The 18820-nt window shown below is 37.1% G+C and overlaps 1 protein-coding gene across 1 annotated transcript in view; it reads left to right on the top strand.

The window, feature by feature from the left end:
* Positions 1-18820, top strand: part of TRIO (trio Rho guanine nucleotide exchange factor) — a 244294-nt gene that overhangs the window by 92970 nt on the left and 132504 nt on the right. The window contains exons 8-10 of the mRNA XM_066559737.1: positions 1381-1512; positions 5527-5757; positions 13042-13164. Of these exons, the coding sequence (XP_066415834.1) occupies positions 1381-1512; positions 5527-5757; positions 13042-13164 (486 nt within the window). The remainder of the gene's footprint in view (positions 1-1380; positions 1513-5526; positions 5758-13041; positions 13165-18820) is intronic.

Below are 18820 nucleotides of genomic sequence, written 5' to 3'. Positions count from 1 at the left end.
CTCACTGGTGCACATGGAGCTTCTGTTAACGTTCAGTGCTTAACCTTAGAGATTTTTTAAACTGGCCCTTAGTGAGAATTAAAGAAGTATTTTAGAGCTACGTACTCCACCACCCTTCTGCCCAGCTGTCAAGCAATAGAAGAGTACTAGAAGTGATCTATTAATTAGTTTTTCCTCAAAGACTACTTGTGCTCCAAGAATTAAGATATGTATGATGAAATAAAAGGCTTGGTCTCATAACTTTTGAGTCTCAAACTTGATATGAATAGATGAAATTTACTTTACAGAGCTCACATGTGTTTGGCTGTACTAGGTTCAACACTATGAAAACTCCTAGAAAAACAGATTGTTTTTCCTCTTTCCCTTCCTAGCATAACAGGGGTATAAAATTCATGCCCCCTAGCTGCGAAAAAGTAAGTTGGCAGAACTTCTGCTGTGCATATAGCTGTGATGGCAGTTTCTTGTTTATCAAGACAGCTTTGCTTCAGAGATAAGTTAAATTGTCTGCAGAAGAGATTTCTTTTGCAGTATCCTTAATTTCCCCTGAAGGGCTTGACTCAAGCAGCTATGCTGATATAGCTGTGTGCTCAAAGTTCAATGCTAGTCCTAAGAGACCTCCGCTTAAGTTGTAAATCCCTTACATGCTTGCTGCTGTAGTAGCTTGCCAAATGGATTTAGTGCTTCTCTGCACATAGAAGTTAGTTCTTTGGGGACTGAGGTGTGAATTCACTGTGCCCTGACACTGCTTTTCTTCCTTGATAACCTCTTTCCAGAAAAAGACAACTATGGAGTGTTTCAGTGAATAATTCACCAATTCTTTGTGTGCATGTGCAAAGTTAACATGGTTTTCTCTGAAGATTAAAAAAAGGTGAGGTGATAAACCTCATGATACCATGAGTATCTGCACAGGGAGCTGATGGGTAAAAACCAAGGGTCTGGACTTGAAAGCTGTAGCATGTTTTACTTCCTTGTGTAAACAAGACCTTAGTTGGCTTTTGTGTTTTTGAAGTGCTAGGTGCAGGATGAAGGAAACTTCTTAGCTGCAAAGTCAAGAAAAGGAGCAAGAGTAAACTTGAAGCATCAATGTTGCCAACAGTTAAATTGGTTCTGAAGACTGCCAACATCTGGCTAAGCCTGCCTGTCTCCTAACAGCTCAATGAGTTTGATACCTAAAAGCACAAGTATAATCAGACTTGAATATTTCTTTCTATTCTGATAAAAATTTCTGGTTCTTTCAGAGAGAAATACTGTAAAGGCTTTTTGCTTAAAAGAAGCCTTTTCAGTGTGTGTCATGCAGATGAATGTCCTTTTGGATGTTACCATCATGTGTGTACTTAATGGTAGTACCCGAAATCAAAGCCGAATGTTTCTTTGTTGCAGTACATGAGCAATGTGGACTCATGGTGTAAAGCCTGTGGTGAGGTGGAGCTTCCCTCAGAGCTGCAAGATTTAGAAGATGCTATCCATCATCATCAAGGGATATATGAGCACATTACTTTGGCTTACTCTGAGGTCAGTGTTTTGTTTCCTTAGATAAAATTGTGTCGTGTTAAGTTTGGATCATGATTCAGTAGCACTTGTTGCATTAGGAGTTAGTTGGAAACTCAAGTGGTGAACTTCTTTTTAAATTTTATATACTGGATTTTGCTATTGTTGTTCAAAAGTGAAGTGTTAAAGTCCTCCCTATGACCTTCGGAAAGAAATTAAAAGGATAGATTTAACCATGTGTGGTACAAGCAACCCTTGGAGCGCTAAAGTACGAAATATGTTTTAATTTGCATTTCCATGTTACTGCCTTTTAATAGCAGTGGGATACTATTGTTTAGGCATTTACTTGAAGGGAAGTTAGCTGGGCATTCTTTGGGAAGGTATTCTGTTGGCATGGATTTCTCTAAGTGTATTTTGAAAATCCATCTCTGAAATTGCCTCACCAAAAAACCTTAACTACCAAAGGATGTTACTTGAGAAGCCAGAAGGTAATGCATTTAGTCTCATCAACCTCACAGACACTTAAATGAGCTAAGGATGCCTATGTAGTCAGCATTTGTAAGATTAGCATATCCTATGCTGGTGCTCTAATCTTGGACTCAGCACACACTATTGTCACTATTTCTAGTAGTTGTATTTACAGCTTAAGATAAAAGATAAGATAAATTTATTCTGAAGGTGATCTATAAAATGATGACTCAACTATCCTTTTGTTTTCTTTCAAATTTGGAGTTTTTTGTTGTGTGTTACTTAGCGGAAATCAAATTGGTATTCACTATTATTAGCTAACAGGTATTTTCTGCATTTCCTGTTTTACTTGTCTTTCCTTCTTTTGTCAGGGTTGTTCTCATTGTTGGGTAAAACTGTTTTTGCTATTCAATTGGACTGATGTTTTTCTGGATTAAATACAGTAGTTTTGTACTGAAATTCTGTGTTTGGTTAAATCATGGTAAAAATGATCAGGTGACACAGGATAGCTTAGGCCACAGCTTGCACCTGTCTTTAAAAGGAGGTCATGTGGGTTTGAATTAATGGTTGTGATTTATACGTTACATTAAAGTTAAAACTACTTTCTGATGAACCAACTTTATTATAGGAAACTGAATCCTAAATCAGGTCATATTTCATTCGGCAGTAAGGGAGGGTAAGTTTAGTGCTGATCATCCGTCCTATTGGTGGTGTATCAAAACCGGGTTTTTTTAATACCTGCCAACTTAGGGCCTGCATAAACTTTGTGACCTTGAGTTAGATGGCCAGAGTTCATGAATTCTTGTTCTTCTGTGTAAAACACACATTGATATCCCTATTTTTGCTCTATGCCACACTGCTGTGTCAATGATCTAATGACATACTATCACACCTGATAATATTGCAGTTTTACCTACATGTAACTCTTTTAACTCATTCTTGAAAGCATGTTTTGTAGTAACGTTTCTTGTCTTCATTATAGACTTCATCATTAGGAGAGACAGAGAAATAACATGATTGTAACAGATTTATGTGGAGAGGCAGTCTGGGATGCATGCTTCATGAGAGTGCAGCAAGGAGGAGGAAAGCTAGATTTCTCAAGAATAGTGATTATAAAGGGCTCAGGTTGAATTTTTTCTAGCTGGTTCTGTTTGGTTTGAGTTGGTTTTGTGTGGGTTCTTTGCTTTTTGTCAGGGATGTGACTGGATGAGCCTGCTGTTAAGTGTAAATAAGTACTGTGGATTAGCATGTTAAATAATGTTTGCTTGCTGCTGATGCATAAAGAAAATAAATTAGACTGGTAGATTATAGGATTGCTTTGGGACGTACCTTGGAAGTTTATTTAGGATTTCAAAGCTGTAGCTTTTGACTTTGGGCTAGCTAGATATTTTAACAAAATCTTCACTGGTACTGCTCAAAGGAAAAAAAAGAGTACTAAGTGCCTTTCTACTGATTTCTGGTCATTACTTTTCCCCATCTGGTAAAAAACCAGTTTTGTCTTTAGCAACCAGAATTGGTGCAGAAGGAATAACTGTATTTGTATGTACAACTTGTGTTCCTCCTCTGGGCAGAAGGTTTTATTTTGCATTTTTCAAATGTGCATTCGTTTTTGAAGATTGATGGAGGCGTCTTTCTGTGTCAGGATATTACAGCACTATTGCTTATCATTACTAGATGTATGACTTCATTTCTATTACAGTATGGAGCTCCTTTTATTTTGTGATGAATGAACAGTGGGGGAAGAGAGAGCAACACTTTAGGAATCACAACACTGTCATTCACTTTAGATTGCAATGTCTTGACAACACGGCTTAGTTGTAAGGTAGAAGACAGTAATTTTAAGAAAGTAAATGCTTTTAAGACTAGACAGTCTGATTTTACTGAGGGTAATTACTGTATATTACTAGTAAAGCAATTTACTAGCTTACAAGATGAGACAACTGGTATGCCTGAAAATCTGACAGTTGTGCCTTAAATGAAGTTATATAAATAAAGTTATACATCTCACTGAAATCTTAAGGCAGTCATGCACTAGGAAGGAAGAAAATTTTAGTGTATTAACTCCAAAGGAAAATCTGTGCAGTCATTTGTTTTGTAAAGCTAATAAACAAATAGGATCAAGGGGCTGTCACAGTTACTTTTTTTCACCTAGATTTTATGGACTCTGAATGAATAATTGAAGTCCATTATCTTGAAATACTTGAAGGACTTACTAGATAATTCTTCTGGATACAAAAAAGAAAAAAGATATCATTGTAACTATGCTATGGACTATGCATTTTTTTCTGCTGACCCGACTTTACTAGAGCTAATTTCAGAAGTGAGCATCATTTTCTGTGTTGATACTCATTGCTAAAATGAAAGAGCTTGAACTGAAACTGAGAAATAAACTCCCTTGTAACCTAATGATCAGAAAAGAATTTTCATTTGGATTTGTTTGACTACTGAATAACAAATTTAAAATGTGTCTAAACTTCATAAAAATTGTTGAAAAGAGCCACTGGGGGAAGGCCTTGGCAAGTTTGGTGTTTCTGACATGGTGTGAATTTGATGGATTCAGGCTATTGTTTATACTTGTGTCTTGTGGTTTCAGATGATTTTTGTTCCTGCCTCCTGGATGAGCTGTTAGGAAAGTTCTTTGCAGGTAGCACAATGATAGTGGATTGTAACAACTCTCTGAGCTTCATGGTAAAAGTGACAGGGTAAACACCAATGAAAAGTGTTTTTAACACTAGATGTTGATAGTGATCAGATAAGAGAGGATTTTTGCTTTTTAATTAGCATGCAAGGTAAATTTGGATATTTCTGCTGTGATATAAATCAGAGAAGACAACAGTTAGAAATGACAAATGCTTCCTGTCAGTATCAGTAGTTAAAGACATTTTGGAAACCAGTATCTTTCTGTGCTACATGGAAAGGGTTTAAGTGATTTAATCAGAATTAAGTCTGCCATAACAGCAGTTTTCCCTTGGCTTACCAGTAGCAGTAATAATTTAGAAGTTGTAAATTGTGTCAGATTGAATCATGTACTAAGTTTTATATCTGCTGGTTTAAATGTATTTGTCAAATACTAACCTACAGAAAGTAACCTCCCTGTTCACCTTTACATCAAATGAAGAGGGAGATTGTTTTGGAAGGCTAATTCTGGACAAATGCTTAATTTTAGGTGTTTCGTTGACTAGGGAAAGAGATGAAGAATATTTATTCAAAGTTAGATTCAACTAGTTTTTTCAAAAAAGCTCACAACAACAACAAAAAACTCAAACCAAACAAAAAAATCCCAAAACTGAAGGAACGTCATTCTTAAAGTAATGAAGAAATGGAAAGACAGGCTGTTATTTAGAAGAGTGATACTTGTTAAAATTATTTTAAAGAGAAGGAGAATATAAATTTTTTTTCTTTCCTATAACAGCTGCATGTAGGTATTAATTTCTGCAATATAACAAGTCTTCATCATTGCTCCCTGAGTTCTTGAAGACATTTAGAACTGGGAGAAGGGTTGGGATACCAAGTAGTAGCCCAACAAGCTTTTGGCAAGACATGTAATTCTTCATCCTTTCTGGTGGTCAGGTGAGCCAAGATGGGAAGTCACTCCTTGATAAACTTCAGAGACCTTTGACTCCTGGGAGCTCTGATTCCCTCACCGCATCTGCCAACTACTCCAAAGCAGTTCATCATGTCCTGGATGTCATCCATGAAGTGTTGCATCACCAGCGCCAACTGGAAAACATCTGGCAGCATCGAAAGGTCCGCTTGCACCAGCGGCTTCAGCTCTGTGTTTTTCAGCAGGATGTTCAACAGGTAGGTTTTGTTTCACTTGGTCTAAATGCCTTTGTATTCTGTCAGCCTGATTGCACTGGCAGGTGAGTTTTGACTGCTAATTCCCATGTTTTTTTGTACAACAAGTGAATAGTTGCATGGGGTTGACTGAATGATACCAAGTTCTGTGTATTATCAGAACTTGGCTATTGGCTATTATGGATAAAAATTGTAGTTGAAAGTTAGTTCTACTTCGTATTGTTCTGATTTTAAAGTAATTTATTTACTTTAAGTTATATATGATGAAAAAGATTTTTAATATAGGCAGCTGTTCTCAGTTTATGCTGGAAGCTGACATTCACATTGTAGGTAAAATTCTGGACTTGAAGTGTCAAAAAGGCTTCTTGTTGTAACATGCAAAAAATTAATAGTGTTATTCTGTAAAATTTTGGTTTTAAATCTTCACTGATAATTAATTGACTTAATAGTGTTTCTTTAAAACCTGAGAGTAGTTATTATAAAAATTACAAAAATTATAATTTAAAAAAAATTAATTATTATAATTATAAAAATTACAGATGAGATTACTTTCTGATAATAACACTGTTCTTGAATTAATTGTTATTACCTGCTATTTTTTTATTATCATGACAATATCTGTAAAAGTTAGTAGTTACCTACAGGCATTAGTATCTCTGACACACCTTTGAGTTTTGAAAGTAAAACAACATAAAATTCCTTGGTTGATGGGTTTTTAATAAGCATAAAATGTTGGCTTTGAACTTCAATTAACAGAGACATGAGTAATTTATCCTTTAAGAGCTCATCTTCATAAAAAAGTAAAGATGGTCAGTATTTGCTGATCACAGTCTTTCATTTCAGTGTAATAGTATCCACAAATCACAACTTGTGAATGGAGTTTTTTAGATACATAGCCATAGTTCTGGTTAAACTAATCTTTTTTCATCAGAATTAGTTGCACTTTAAGCTAAATTTCTTGTACTTTTCTGTTTCAAGAAGATACTGGATGTGAGCAGTTGGGAGTGAAATAACTGATTTTCATCATTTACAGTAGTTGAAAAAGGTAATTTAGGCAGATGGTGGGGAGACTGAGCAATCCTGATAACTGAACTTTCTTTGATATCTGGTGACTATCTCTTCAAATACTTAAAGAAAATAACTTAAATACTTAGCAGTAAATTTTGTAAAATCTTCAAAACTTTATTACTTTTTTTTAATCTAAAAAGAAGTATACATTGAAAGACAGACTGTTATCCAGATTGTCAATGCTGAGATGTGACAAAGGATGTAGAAAGGCCTGAAAGTATTAGCTGACAAAAAAGTAAAAGAAAGCAGAGGGAATGTTATGAATGGTCAGTAAGGGCACAGAGAACAGAAGATTCCATTCATTATGCCATTGTGTAAGTCCTTGAGGCTCTCCATGAGGATTACAGCACAAGTAGTGGCTAGTAAGGAGGGTCCAGTGCTGGTACTTGCATGAGTCATCAGTGAAGGGCCAACCCAGAATATGCTGTGATTCTGTGATGAGGCACAGCCCACAAATGAATCACATCCTAAATTGAAAAGGCTTTGTAAGGAATCTTCAGAAACTGAAATTAACACAGTAGTTTGATTTTCAGGGGAAAATGTAGGTCCTCTCAGGAGTCTGGTGCCAACAAGTATGGATTGGATGGTGGAACTTCCTCCTCTAGTTTGAATTGAGTTCAAGTAGGACCTACTTAGGCAGTCTAGGCCAAGGGATCTCCTGAGGTAATTTGCCAGGTGCATAATTCAAGTTTCAGGCCTGTAGGCCAGGCTTTAGGCAATTTAATTCCTGGGGGAAGGTGTTCATTAAATGCTGCAGAGAGTCTTACTGTACTGCTCCTACTCTTTACTTTTAATATCTTGGGAGCCCTAAAATGCTTGTAGGAAATTTTCATTTTCTGCTCCATCCTAAATCATGGCTCTCGGTGTGGAGGAGTGAGCTCTCAGACTGCTTTGTTCTTTGAAGATGGCAAATAACCCATCATTAGTCACCACCAGGTTCTTCAGCAAGATGCTGGATTTTCCTTCTCTGTATTGGACTCATCAGCCTTTGGAACTGCTGCATTTAAGATGAAGTAGTTGCAGATTTGAAAAAAACAAAGTGGACAACAACATATTTTTATAACTAGTATCAGGAATGTGCTATCCAAATAATGGATGTGGATTGTGAGTACACCAGAATTCTCATTGTGAACCAGTTGACTCGAGAACGTTGATCCACATTGACTTATTATTCAGCACTTCATGCCTTACCTACTGGTTGGAGAAATTTCTTTCATCCTGTTTATGCCTGTGGTTTCTTTATATGCTTTGCAAGACAGACATTGAATTAAGGTAGCAAGAGATCCTCTTGGCACTTTGAAGCTGCAGCCTTGTGCTTAATGCACATCTTTATCAACCATATGCAATTTCAAACTAGATCTGTACAGAGATGCAGCCCTTGCTTGCTGTCTTCCTAAGCCCTTCCCTTAGTATGCAGTAATTACCACTGCCAGAGATTTAGTCCTTTGGTTTATCTCTGTAATGGCTGTTAATTACTGAAATGTTGCATGTGGAAGTATAGCTCCTTATGTTGCTTTAACTTAACTTGACAGATATGGAGTATTTTTGGCACTGCATTATGAATTACGGTGTGAATTTTGGTCACTGTTCCCTTTCATAATTCAGCTTTTCATACTGGGATTTCAGTGCAGGTCAATCTGTAGGACAATGACCATTCTACATCCATACCAGACAGACTACTTTAATAGCCACAGCAGATATCTTTAAAGATTTTAACTCCCTCAGCTTTGAAAATTTATCTGGGGGAAAAAAGTGACCTCAAATAAAAAGATTATTTTTTCTTGCCAAAAAAAAAGGCAAAACAACTTTATCAGATCATCCTAATTTATCTGAGCAATGTCAGTTTTTCATTTGAATACTCAATAACACCATTCAATGCATGACATTACTTTGGTTTGAGGTATTAGTTTTAATTTATATCCAAGACAGTTCTGGAATGGTTTATGTAGAGCTCCAAAGCAACTTTCTTTCTAAAATACTTGAATTTTTGTTTGCTTATTCTCTCTTTGTTCAAATGTTAAAAAAACTCACTTAAGATTGATTGAGAAGATAACATGAAAGCATAACTATTGCATTTAACTAACTATTACTAACTATTGTATTTAACTAACTAACATACTAACTATTGTCAGTAAAGTTAAATGTGGTGGGTTTTTTTTTTCCATTTCAGAATAAGCTAAGTGTGGCCCTCTTCCACTGTTTATAGTTAGTTTGCACATAATGGCAAGCAACCAAGAGTATTGTAAGTGAATCTGTAACTGTCCTTTAGCATGAGTCTGTGATTTCCTCCTCCTCCCTCTGCTGGATTAATGAAATAACTCAGTTGATGGAAGTGTTAAGTGAGTGACAGAGTGGACTTGGAGGAGGGAATTGGCCATGTTGAGCTGGTACTTCACTTTATGTTACTTCCACCTTAGAAAGCTCATTGGGTTTTTTCTTCTGTCTTGCATGTTCTTGTATACTGGGAAGCTGCTTCTAGTGGAGCTTTCCAAATCAACAGAAACATTGTGGTGGTATCTTGAGTACACCAAGAATCATCTGCTGATCTTTTGAAGCAAGTAGTAAGGAAAGTAGTGCATGAAATAATGAAAATAGTAGATAAGAAGTGAATTACAGAAAATCTGAAATTTGAAATGTAAAAATGTATGACAGTCTTAAACTGAATGGAATTCTGAGTTTGACTTTAGGCAGCAGAAACATGCTAGGAGATCTAGTTCCCAGTTAGTTTGTATATTAGCATCTGAAAAATGGGGTTTTATTTTAATTTTTTAAAAAAAGTCTGGCCACTGCCACTCAGTTGTCTGTGTAGCCCTTCTACATGCTAGTAGAAGTATGATTTTATGTTTAAGAGTTAATAAGCTTACAAGTAAATAATAGTCAGCCTTTCACCTAAGGAACGGAGCTTACTGATTCTGATATGTAGCAATAAAGCAGACTTGGAAAACAGCAACATGTTCTGCTTTCTAGGCCATGAAATGTCAAAATTGTGCATAAAGATAATGCTTGTGGTAGATGATACTGCTGACATTTGTATGATCAGAGTTTTGGTGCCTGAAAAACTCTCCTGATAGCTTGCAAGCCAGAAATTAGTAAAACATGCTGGCAGGACGTGTTTTGAGGGTTTTGGTTTTGTTTTTTGGTTTTTTTTGGGGGGTTGGGGGTGGGGGTGGTACGGGGATTAGTTAATTTTGTTGCTATTGTTTGGGGGGGGTGTTTTGATTTGGTTTGGCTTGGGTTTTTTTTCCCCAAAAATACATTTATTTGATCATAGTGAGTGTCTTCTCTGTCCCTTCTGGATAAATGTGTGCTTCCTGCTTCATCTGTCTGCCTCAAGACAGGTTACAGTCACTGATTTCAGCCTTGAGTAATGAAGGGCGGGCCATGACTGCTTGCTACTTGCTAGCATCAACATGATTTCACTGTATGATTCCCATGTGGCTTTTGAAGGCGGTTCCAGTGTAAAATGGGACTTTTTTTGAGAGAGTATTTCCACATTTTAACTGTCCGAAGATCAGAAATGCAGATATTTCCATCTTCCCTTTCTGAATGCTATGTCAGCTGCAAGTAAGTGGAGATCAGAAAAGTGAATGTATGCAAAGTAGGTAAAGGGGTGGGGGGTGAGGAATGGACAATATTGTGGGAAAGACTGGTGCAAATGAGCACAATGAATCTGCAAAAGATCAGGTTTACTTCTACAAGCAGCATATACCACATATTTTACAGCCATGAGCAATGATTTTTTTTAAATGAAGCTGTCTTTCCATAGTAGTTTCTTCTGTCATATATTCTTTTGGGAGTTAGAAAAGTAAGCATTTTTCTAGATCCTGGGCATAAGGATGGTTTTGCTGAGACTGCAGTAGAACTTAATTGCATCATTAAAGCAACTTGCTGCAGTGGAGGATGATACTATTCACCCTTTGACTGAAAAGTGTTGAGCCTCTTAGACTTTTATGGATTACTTAAGTACCAGACTGAATTCAATTTGCTTTCAGTATTGGTAGAAGAGTCCTTAGTCTCTCAGTGTGATGATTTCTGTAACTCTTACACATTTTCTTCCCCTTCCTGGGAGAAGTAAGTTGCTAAAAGGCTAATATCAGTGCCAACTAATGGTATTGTCCTTTGATTGAAGGGGTATGTAAAGCACTTACTGATGAGAAGAGCCTAACTTTACTCTGCCTCTACATGCTGTAAAATTCCCAAGAGTACTTCCTCAGTTTTTTTAAGAATCAAGGTGTGAAGATTGAACACTAATGAAATGTATGTTCATACTGATTTCACTTAGAGACAGTATTTTTTTTCTAGTTGAGTGGTTTATGTCATGATCTGTGTACTGGATTTCTATGACAATTTCTTCCCTTGAGAAGTTATTCAGCATTATTCGGAGCAAAAATCATTCTCCCTGGGCTGCTTTCTGCATTTCATCCCATGCTTTCTGGGGCTGATTTTACTGTTGATTTCATTTGTTAGCTTGTAGCTGTTAGTAGTCTCCAGAGTCCAGTCTAATTATTTCATCCAAACATACCTCTTTTCAGCTCTTTTTATAATGGGAAAAGTAGTCTCCTGAAACTAATCAAAAGTACTGGTAATAATAACTGAAGCTATGTTTATCTCCTCACTCTCCTTTGTCTGATCAATATTTTACCTTGAAAGTAGAAAATGAAAACTTGCATTGACCTAAAACACAATAATATTCTTTTGCCAATACTGACTGAGAAAACAAGTATTGCAGAAGTTAAGTATGGAGATTTAATGAAGTGTTGGTGATTTGAAGTGGCTGTATTTTGGGGTATTAGGAAATTGTTTGTTGTTTTGAAGATGTTCAGTAGGAGAGAGCTTGCAAATGGAAAAATACTTGCATGGTCAAGATAAATGAGAAAACCATGTTTTCATTCTCTTTCTAAAGAAAGCATGGATGTTTTTCATGGGAATGGTGTGTGGGATTACATGTGTCTTGAATGTGATCAGGAGTGGTGTTGCAGGAATGGCTCTCAAATCTGTGTGGAAGAAGAAGAAAGTCTTTCTTTAGTTATACTCAGTTATACTTTTAGTAAAAGAAAACTGAGGAAAAACGTCACCCAACTTTAGGAATCAGAGTAAAGGACACTAGTAGGTAAGAGGCACAGTACAGGCTTTTGCAAGTTACTTTCAAAACCAACTAAAATACTCATGTTTTAAAGAAAAAAGAACGCTGAAGGTGAATGTTAGGTGTAAGGTATTCTGCACCACTGCATAGGTGCTGTGTAGATATGTTTAGCTGACTTCAGAAAATTGCTTATGTGCTTATGTGTTGTTTTTAATTCTGAATGTCATTCTTAAGCCTTTTGAGTGTCTTCCAAAAAACTAAATATTATATGCATACTGAACTAATGGATTAAGTTATGGCTAGGAAGTAGTAGTTTGAAGAGAGGTTAGATGTTTTTTTCATTCACTCATCAGAACTTTGGTATGTGTGCAGGAATCTTTTGTGTTAACTGACAGGAGCTAATTACATGTACAGTTTTTACTATTTATAAAGCTGTCAGGCCAGTCATTGTGGTAGAAGCATCAAGGTCCTTAAAATGTATTTTGTTCGCCACTTTTTCAGCTATAAAATTTACAATAAACAATTATGTCTGATGTTTTGAGGTGATAGATGCTTCTTAAGAACTGGAGCATATTTCTTCATATGCTCTGAATACAGACATTTATCTCATAATGATTTCAGCTAATTTTTCTTGTGTTAATTGAAGTTAGTTACTACTGAATCTTACTTCTTGGCTTAATTATATGTAGAAGGTTAAGTGATTTCTCATCTAAAGTAGAACTTCACTGTGTGATTCACCAGCAATATGCAAGCTTCATTAGTGTTACCTTGCAGAAAAATGTCAGCTGAAGGTGTAAACAGATTAGAGAGACCCTCACAAGGGGTCTTGCCACTTGGATCAGATTAGTGTCAAACTGATAAATGTGGAGAAATGGGGATGTCCTTGGTAGGCTTCAAAATACAGATATAATCTTGAATCATACTATTTTGCTAGTTTGAGCTAATTACTGCCTTGAGAAAAGTTAAATTAGATGTAATTAATGTCCTTCAGTGGCAACATTGTGTTTTAATCCAGCAGTTCAGTTCTTTTTAAGCAGTGCCTTTGCAGCTTCTCAATTACTTGAATAATTGTCTTTTTGTTGTAACATTCAATACAGCCACTCAGGGTTTCTGTGTGTCTCTCTTCTGTACCACAGGTGTTGGATTGGATTGAAAACCATGGAGAAGCTTTTCTTAGCAAACACACTGGAGTGGGGAAATCCCTGCATCGGGCCAGAGCTTTGCAGAAACGCCATGAAGACTTCGAGGAGGTTGCGCAGGTAAAAGCAATCACATGAAGCAATCACATGTACACTTGTCATGGAAATAAATGAAAAATTCCTGCTTTTGCACTTAAGGGCTGTGCAGAGGGAGCCCCACTACAAAACATTCCATTCCAGGAAGAGACTGTTTTGTTTTTGTTGCAAGTTTTTATTGCATTTCTCCTTTATGCTCCAGCTTTGAGATGAAAAAGACAAACTTCCATAGTCCTAGAGGGTGTGAGCCTTAAAGTAAAATAGAACTGCTTTGGCATCATCACTATTATTTTTTTTTTTCAAAAGCATTCTTTCCAATATTGATATAAAGAAGAATGAAAATTCTCCTTTTAAAAGTAGCTTAGTTCCATGTGATTCTAGGATTTTAACTTTCATGCAGCCTTTAAGAGAGGATGGAGATGAATTGAAAGTCCTGCTTTCTGACCTTAAGCTTGGGGAGCTCCCACATTCTCAGTGCAGTCTCATGGAGAGGAAGGGGGACTCTTAAGAAACCAGGTGAGCCAGCAAACTGGCCAACCTGGCTTGAGATTTTTTTTCTTTAAATACGATTGAGTTTGTAAATGTCCTCCTTTTCTGAATAACCCTTAGTTTAGCCTTAACTGCTAATACAACTTCAGAACACATTTTTCTGTGAAAAAAATCAAAACAAATAGAGATACAAAGAAATGCAGGGAAGTTAACAAGGAGCTGGTGTAGCTGTTAGCCTCTAAAAGGGGGGATGTGAGGTGAAGAACAACCCTGTGTTGGGAGCTGAAGGCTAGAATCCTCCCCATTAGGAACATGCACTGTCTGTCCACTCTTAATGATTGGTAAGAGAAAACATTATTTCTAAGATTAATGAAGAAAAATCTCCAAAGGGGGAGGTTGATATAGGGGTGCTTCAGTCAAACAGAAGACAACATTATTAGGTAATTGTGGCATTATATGCAGGAGCTTGGCAGTGGCACCTGCTATGGGGAATGCATCACAAGTGTTGTTTGCAGTTTGCCTGTCTAGTAGAAGATTAAACTCTTGATAAAATTTTATTGTAAATACAGTCTTAGAGCGCTCCAGTGGCCGAGGACTTGAAATAGCATCAGAAAATTTCCTCAGTATTGATTTCCTGTAAGATTTTCAAAAAGAATAGGTTTTGTTACTTTTGTATACATACATGCTGGATTTTCTATATGCATGTCTGTTACTTAATTTTTAGTAAAAAGTAATATTTTCCATGTGGAAATACTTATTCTTCTGGGTCAGACAAGCAGGAGTCTATTTCTGTAAGATACTTAAGAAAGCCTGAATGATCTCATACTTAATACTGCATTATTTGGGCAAAGAAGAAGAAAATGTTTGAATAGCTGAAAGTGGGTGAAGTGCATAGTAATGTTACTTGGATGTTAAAAAAAGTATCTTGTTAATTTACATTAGACTTTAAAGCAGAAAATTTTAAAGCAAATGTTTACTAAAAACTTCCTAAAACTGAATGTTACTGGAGTTTGAAATTATCTCTTCAGGGAATGGGTGTAAGTTCTATTTTTGGAGGTCCTGAAAACTTAGATTAGTCAAAGAACTTAAATATACTACAGGGGACTATCTTCCACTGACAGAAGGATGGACAAAATTATCTAATAAGTATTTTTTTCATCTCTAACTCTTGAATGTGTAGTGAGTTACTGCCAAGAGAGGCACACCCTCTGAGTTGTTCCTCTTACTTGCTGTAAAAATGAATATAAGCAGCCCAAAAGGCATTCCTGTTGTTGCTGTTACAAGGAAGATTATGTTCAAGTATAAAACAGCACTCTGCAGTCCTTGTTAAAGCATCAGTAACTTTTGGCTGACTTATTTTCTGCCTACATTTCTGGTTGGTCCAGGTCTTTGTTGTGTTTTTGATTTTGGGCTTTTATTGTTGTTGTTGTTGCTCTTTCTGTTGTGATTTTGGTTTTGTTTGTTTTTAATAGCACTCTGAGCATTATTAGGGGTTTTCAGTCAGTTCCAGCCAGAAGTTGAAAGTAATGTTAAATGAAGTGTCACTGGCATGGCAATGTTCTGGCAAGTCCAGGGAGCCAGCAGTTATGTTGACATGTTTCTGGTCAAAGGCTAACTCCTGATTTTGAGGGGAGTGAAAATTATTTTTTTCTTTTTTCTTCCTTTCTGCTTTTTCCCACATTCTTTTTTTAATGTGAATGAGGTGCCATTTCCTCAACAGCATTCAAAGAGATGTTAAAATAAGCTGTGTGTCAAATAAAATAGACGTTCCAGTCAATGGGCTGTAGTCTCACAAACTATTCACTTCTAAATTAATGTGAAATGAAGGTTTGTTTCTCTTTATTTAACACTTTTTATTACCACTACAAAACCTAGGTAGTCAAAACTCAGCTAATAATCCTCCTTAAATTCTGATTACAAATTATTTTTGTAATCACACATACATACTTTGACTTGTACCCACTATTGTAAAATCGTGTTTTTCTTTTCATGTGAAGCCTGTCCTGTTCAATTTCTACTTACCCATCTTTTTCTTTCTTTTTTGACTCTCTCTCCATATTCATCTTTGTGTCCATAAGACCATTCAGTGAAAGTGTCAAGTGTCCAAATTTTGACATAATTGAGTCACTTATTGGCATGAATTTTCAGCTTACAAGCACTGGATACAGGTCAATATTGTAGTTGTACTTCTCTGCGCATTTTTGTCTGAAAATCTAAATCAGCTTTTTGTGTTTCAAATGTGATCTGTGTCCCCTTTTTGACAGTAGTCTATGCTCAAAAACCACAAAAGCTGTATGGCAATAATCAGTTAGTGGGTTTTCCACAGGTAAGTCTTCTTGGTGCAAGAGATGCACAAGAAAGCTTATTGCAGACCTTGTCTGAATACACCGTTCATTTCCCTACCAACACCTGTTCCCATCTCCTTTAAGGTTATAAAAATGGGTTATGAATTTGGACTGGTTGTGAACTTTACTGATGAAATGGTTGCAATACATCAAATTAAAGGTCCGTGTCTTACACTCGCTTGTGGCTATCGCCAGATGCATAAAGAAAAGGGACTGTATGCTTAAAAAGTTACCTTTACCCTCCCAGTTATCTGAGCCTGTTTGATGTTGGAACTGAGGGATGCATCTGAACCAGTCACTGATGGATTTTTCTTTCCTTAATTAGGCTACTTTTTCAACCCCTTTACGATCTTGGAATGTATTCCAGACCCTGTGGCAATGAGTTATGCAATTTAATTGCTCCTTAGATGAAAAGTACTTTGCTTTTTCATTTTAAGTGTATTGTCTGATGCTTAAATGTGATAGTGTCCGCTGTACTTAATGAGTCATCTATCTTATTTTCTATACCTTTAATGATTTGTACACCTCTGCTGGTCTCCAGCCATCCATGTGTCGCTCTTCCCTTTCCAGACCACAGTAAACTCCAGGTTGTTTGAAGTGCAGTCCCTATCTCCACTTACTTCTATTTCTGTGTTTATTGTCAGTAGTAGTCATTTCTGCACTAGCGTCTGAAATTTAATCTTTGGGTTTTCTTTGATGTGTCACTTCATATGCTTTCTAAAAATATGGTGTTGTTCTTTGTGAATAATATTGAGAAAACATTATTTAACAGAAAGATGGGAAAAATTATGGATTTTGTAGTTGGGGAAGGTGGTAAATTCCATTATGGAGAATTTTTCATAATTTTGGAGAAGAATGCCTATTGAAGACTTGCACAGAAGGATGGGACTACAGTTCGTCTTGAAGTTCTTACAGGGCTCCTTCTCCCCTGGGATCTGAGGAGAATGTGCTAGTGAAGAGATCCTGAGGAAGTTTGTCACCCTGAAGGCTCCTTTCCTTTCCTTCAATTTAGGAAATTGGCATAAGCATCATTAAGGAAGAACTCTTGCTCTCTTTGCCTAACTTTCAACTGGAGGCTGCCCCTTGGGACAAGTATTTTCAAAATTTTTGCATGACTGCTTTTTTCCCTTTGAGCATTGTTTAGAAGTGAGCAGAGAGCTGAGAGAGACAGTAGGTAGTAGTGAACACCTAGTTGATGTGATTTCTATCCAAAGAGCAGTATATATTATACTCCAGCTCTACTTGGAATTGAAATTTGAGCAACAAGGCATGTGCCTGCTGCTAGGTTTGAGAATTGTAGGTTTGAGAATTGCAGCCCCTTTTGAAGCAGCATCCAGGCTGTGATCTTTTCTAAATACAGGCAGCTCACCATCCCCTTTACAGAAAGAGAAGTCAGATGTGCCTGGGCCTGTGTAATGCGGAAGATACTCCTGGAATTCATAAACAATGCTTCACATGTGAGATAAAGTTTTCATTAAAATGGGAAACTTCTGTTTCAGCCATCTGCAGCTGGGTGTGGTGCTCTGGACTGGTGAAGTAGTTGTTGTTTGAGGAGTGCCTTGAGGCTCTCTGGCCTTGCCCCCTGAACACATGTGAGCTGCAGCCATGGAAGGCAGAACACCCAGGCACTGCTCAGAGTGTGTTCAGGGTCAGCCTGGCCTGAGACAGTGCTCTGGGGCTTGGAGCAGCCTGCTCCCCACTGAATGGGATAAGCTCGTGTTTGTCTCTGCAGGCATTCCCAGGGAAACCAGGAAAGAGTTCTCTATCTCTCCCTGCAACTAAAAAGCTGAGAGTTAAGGAAGGGCTGAGAGTTACATAGTCAAAGTCAAGGAACAGCGTGGATTTAATTCCTTGCATAAATAGATCATAATAAATTAAGAGGGAGCTCCCCCCAAATATGTGAAAGCTTCACTGAGTCATGTAATCTGTCCTGGGCTTGTCTGGTAATTTACCTTGATACCCTGGGAGAGAGCTCTTATTTCCTGCCCTTTAGTTCAGTTTTAGGGCTGGACTTGGATTTAATTTTTGTGGATATTATAATGTTAATTAGAGGTGTGATACTATATTTATGGCAAAGAAAAGCACATTTGCATTGGCTTAATTTATCTTAGCAAGGATTGTTTTTACCTGATGTAATTGAGGTTGGGAGGACATGGAAGGGCAGAAAGGAGAAGGAAAAGGTATAGTTTATATTGTCAAGAATGCTTTCTTCCTTTTTTAGTCTGTAGTGCAAACCTATCAGAAGACTTAATGGTGTGACATGAGCAAAGGTTCTTTAATCTAGACTTGACTTCAGTTTTTCCTTCAGTGGTTAACATCCTTTTAACCTTCTTTGACGAGAGTTTTGAGAACCATTGTAAAACATGAAAACCCAAGTTAGGCTCAAAAAGAGCGCCCAAAGTATAAGAAAAGTTTGGACTCAGTCCTGTTCTAAATAACAAGATATTAAGGTAGACTGCAAATGCAGAGCTTTAAGAGTTGTTAGACACCTGTCTCTTCTCTGCACCATGGGACTCCTAGCACATCAGAGACCAGACTTCTTCTGTTGTTTTCTGCTTAGTCTCAAGTTTCTTACAGGCCTTCTGGTCTGCATTTGTTAATCCTAGGATGTATTGGGACACTGTTCCACTACGACACTTGGCCATAGCTCACTTCTAAATCTTCCTATGCTGTTGCTTTTTCACAAATGATGATACACACTTGATGCATGAATTTTGGATGCCTGACTTCTTTAAGAATGGAGAGAAATGTTCTTTTTCTGTGCTTGGTCGCTTTCCACCTTCCTGCTGGATGTGTGGACTTGATGTTAAGTGTCTCTACCAGCAGTTAGAATTTCTTCAGCTCTA

Source organism: Molothrus aeneus, chromosome 1 (genome assembly GCF_037042795.1).
Source record: "Molothrus aeneus isolate 106 chromosome 1, BPBGC_Maene_1.0, whole genome shotgun sequence".
NCBI lineage: Eukaryota > Metazoa > Chordata > Aves > Passeriformes > Icteridae > Molothrus > Molothrus aeneus.
Note: the sequence above shows the minus strand (reverse complement) of the source record. Positions and strands in the feature narration are given on the sequence as shown.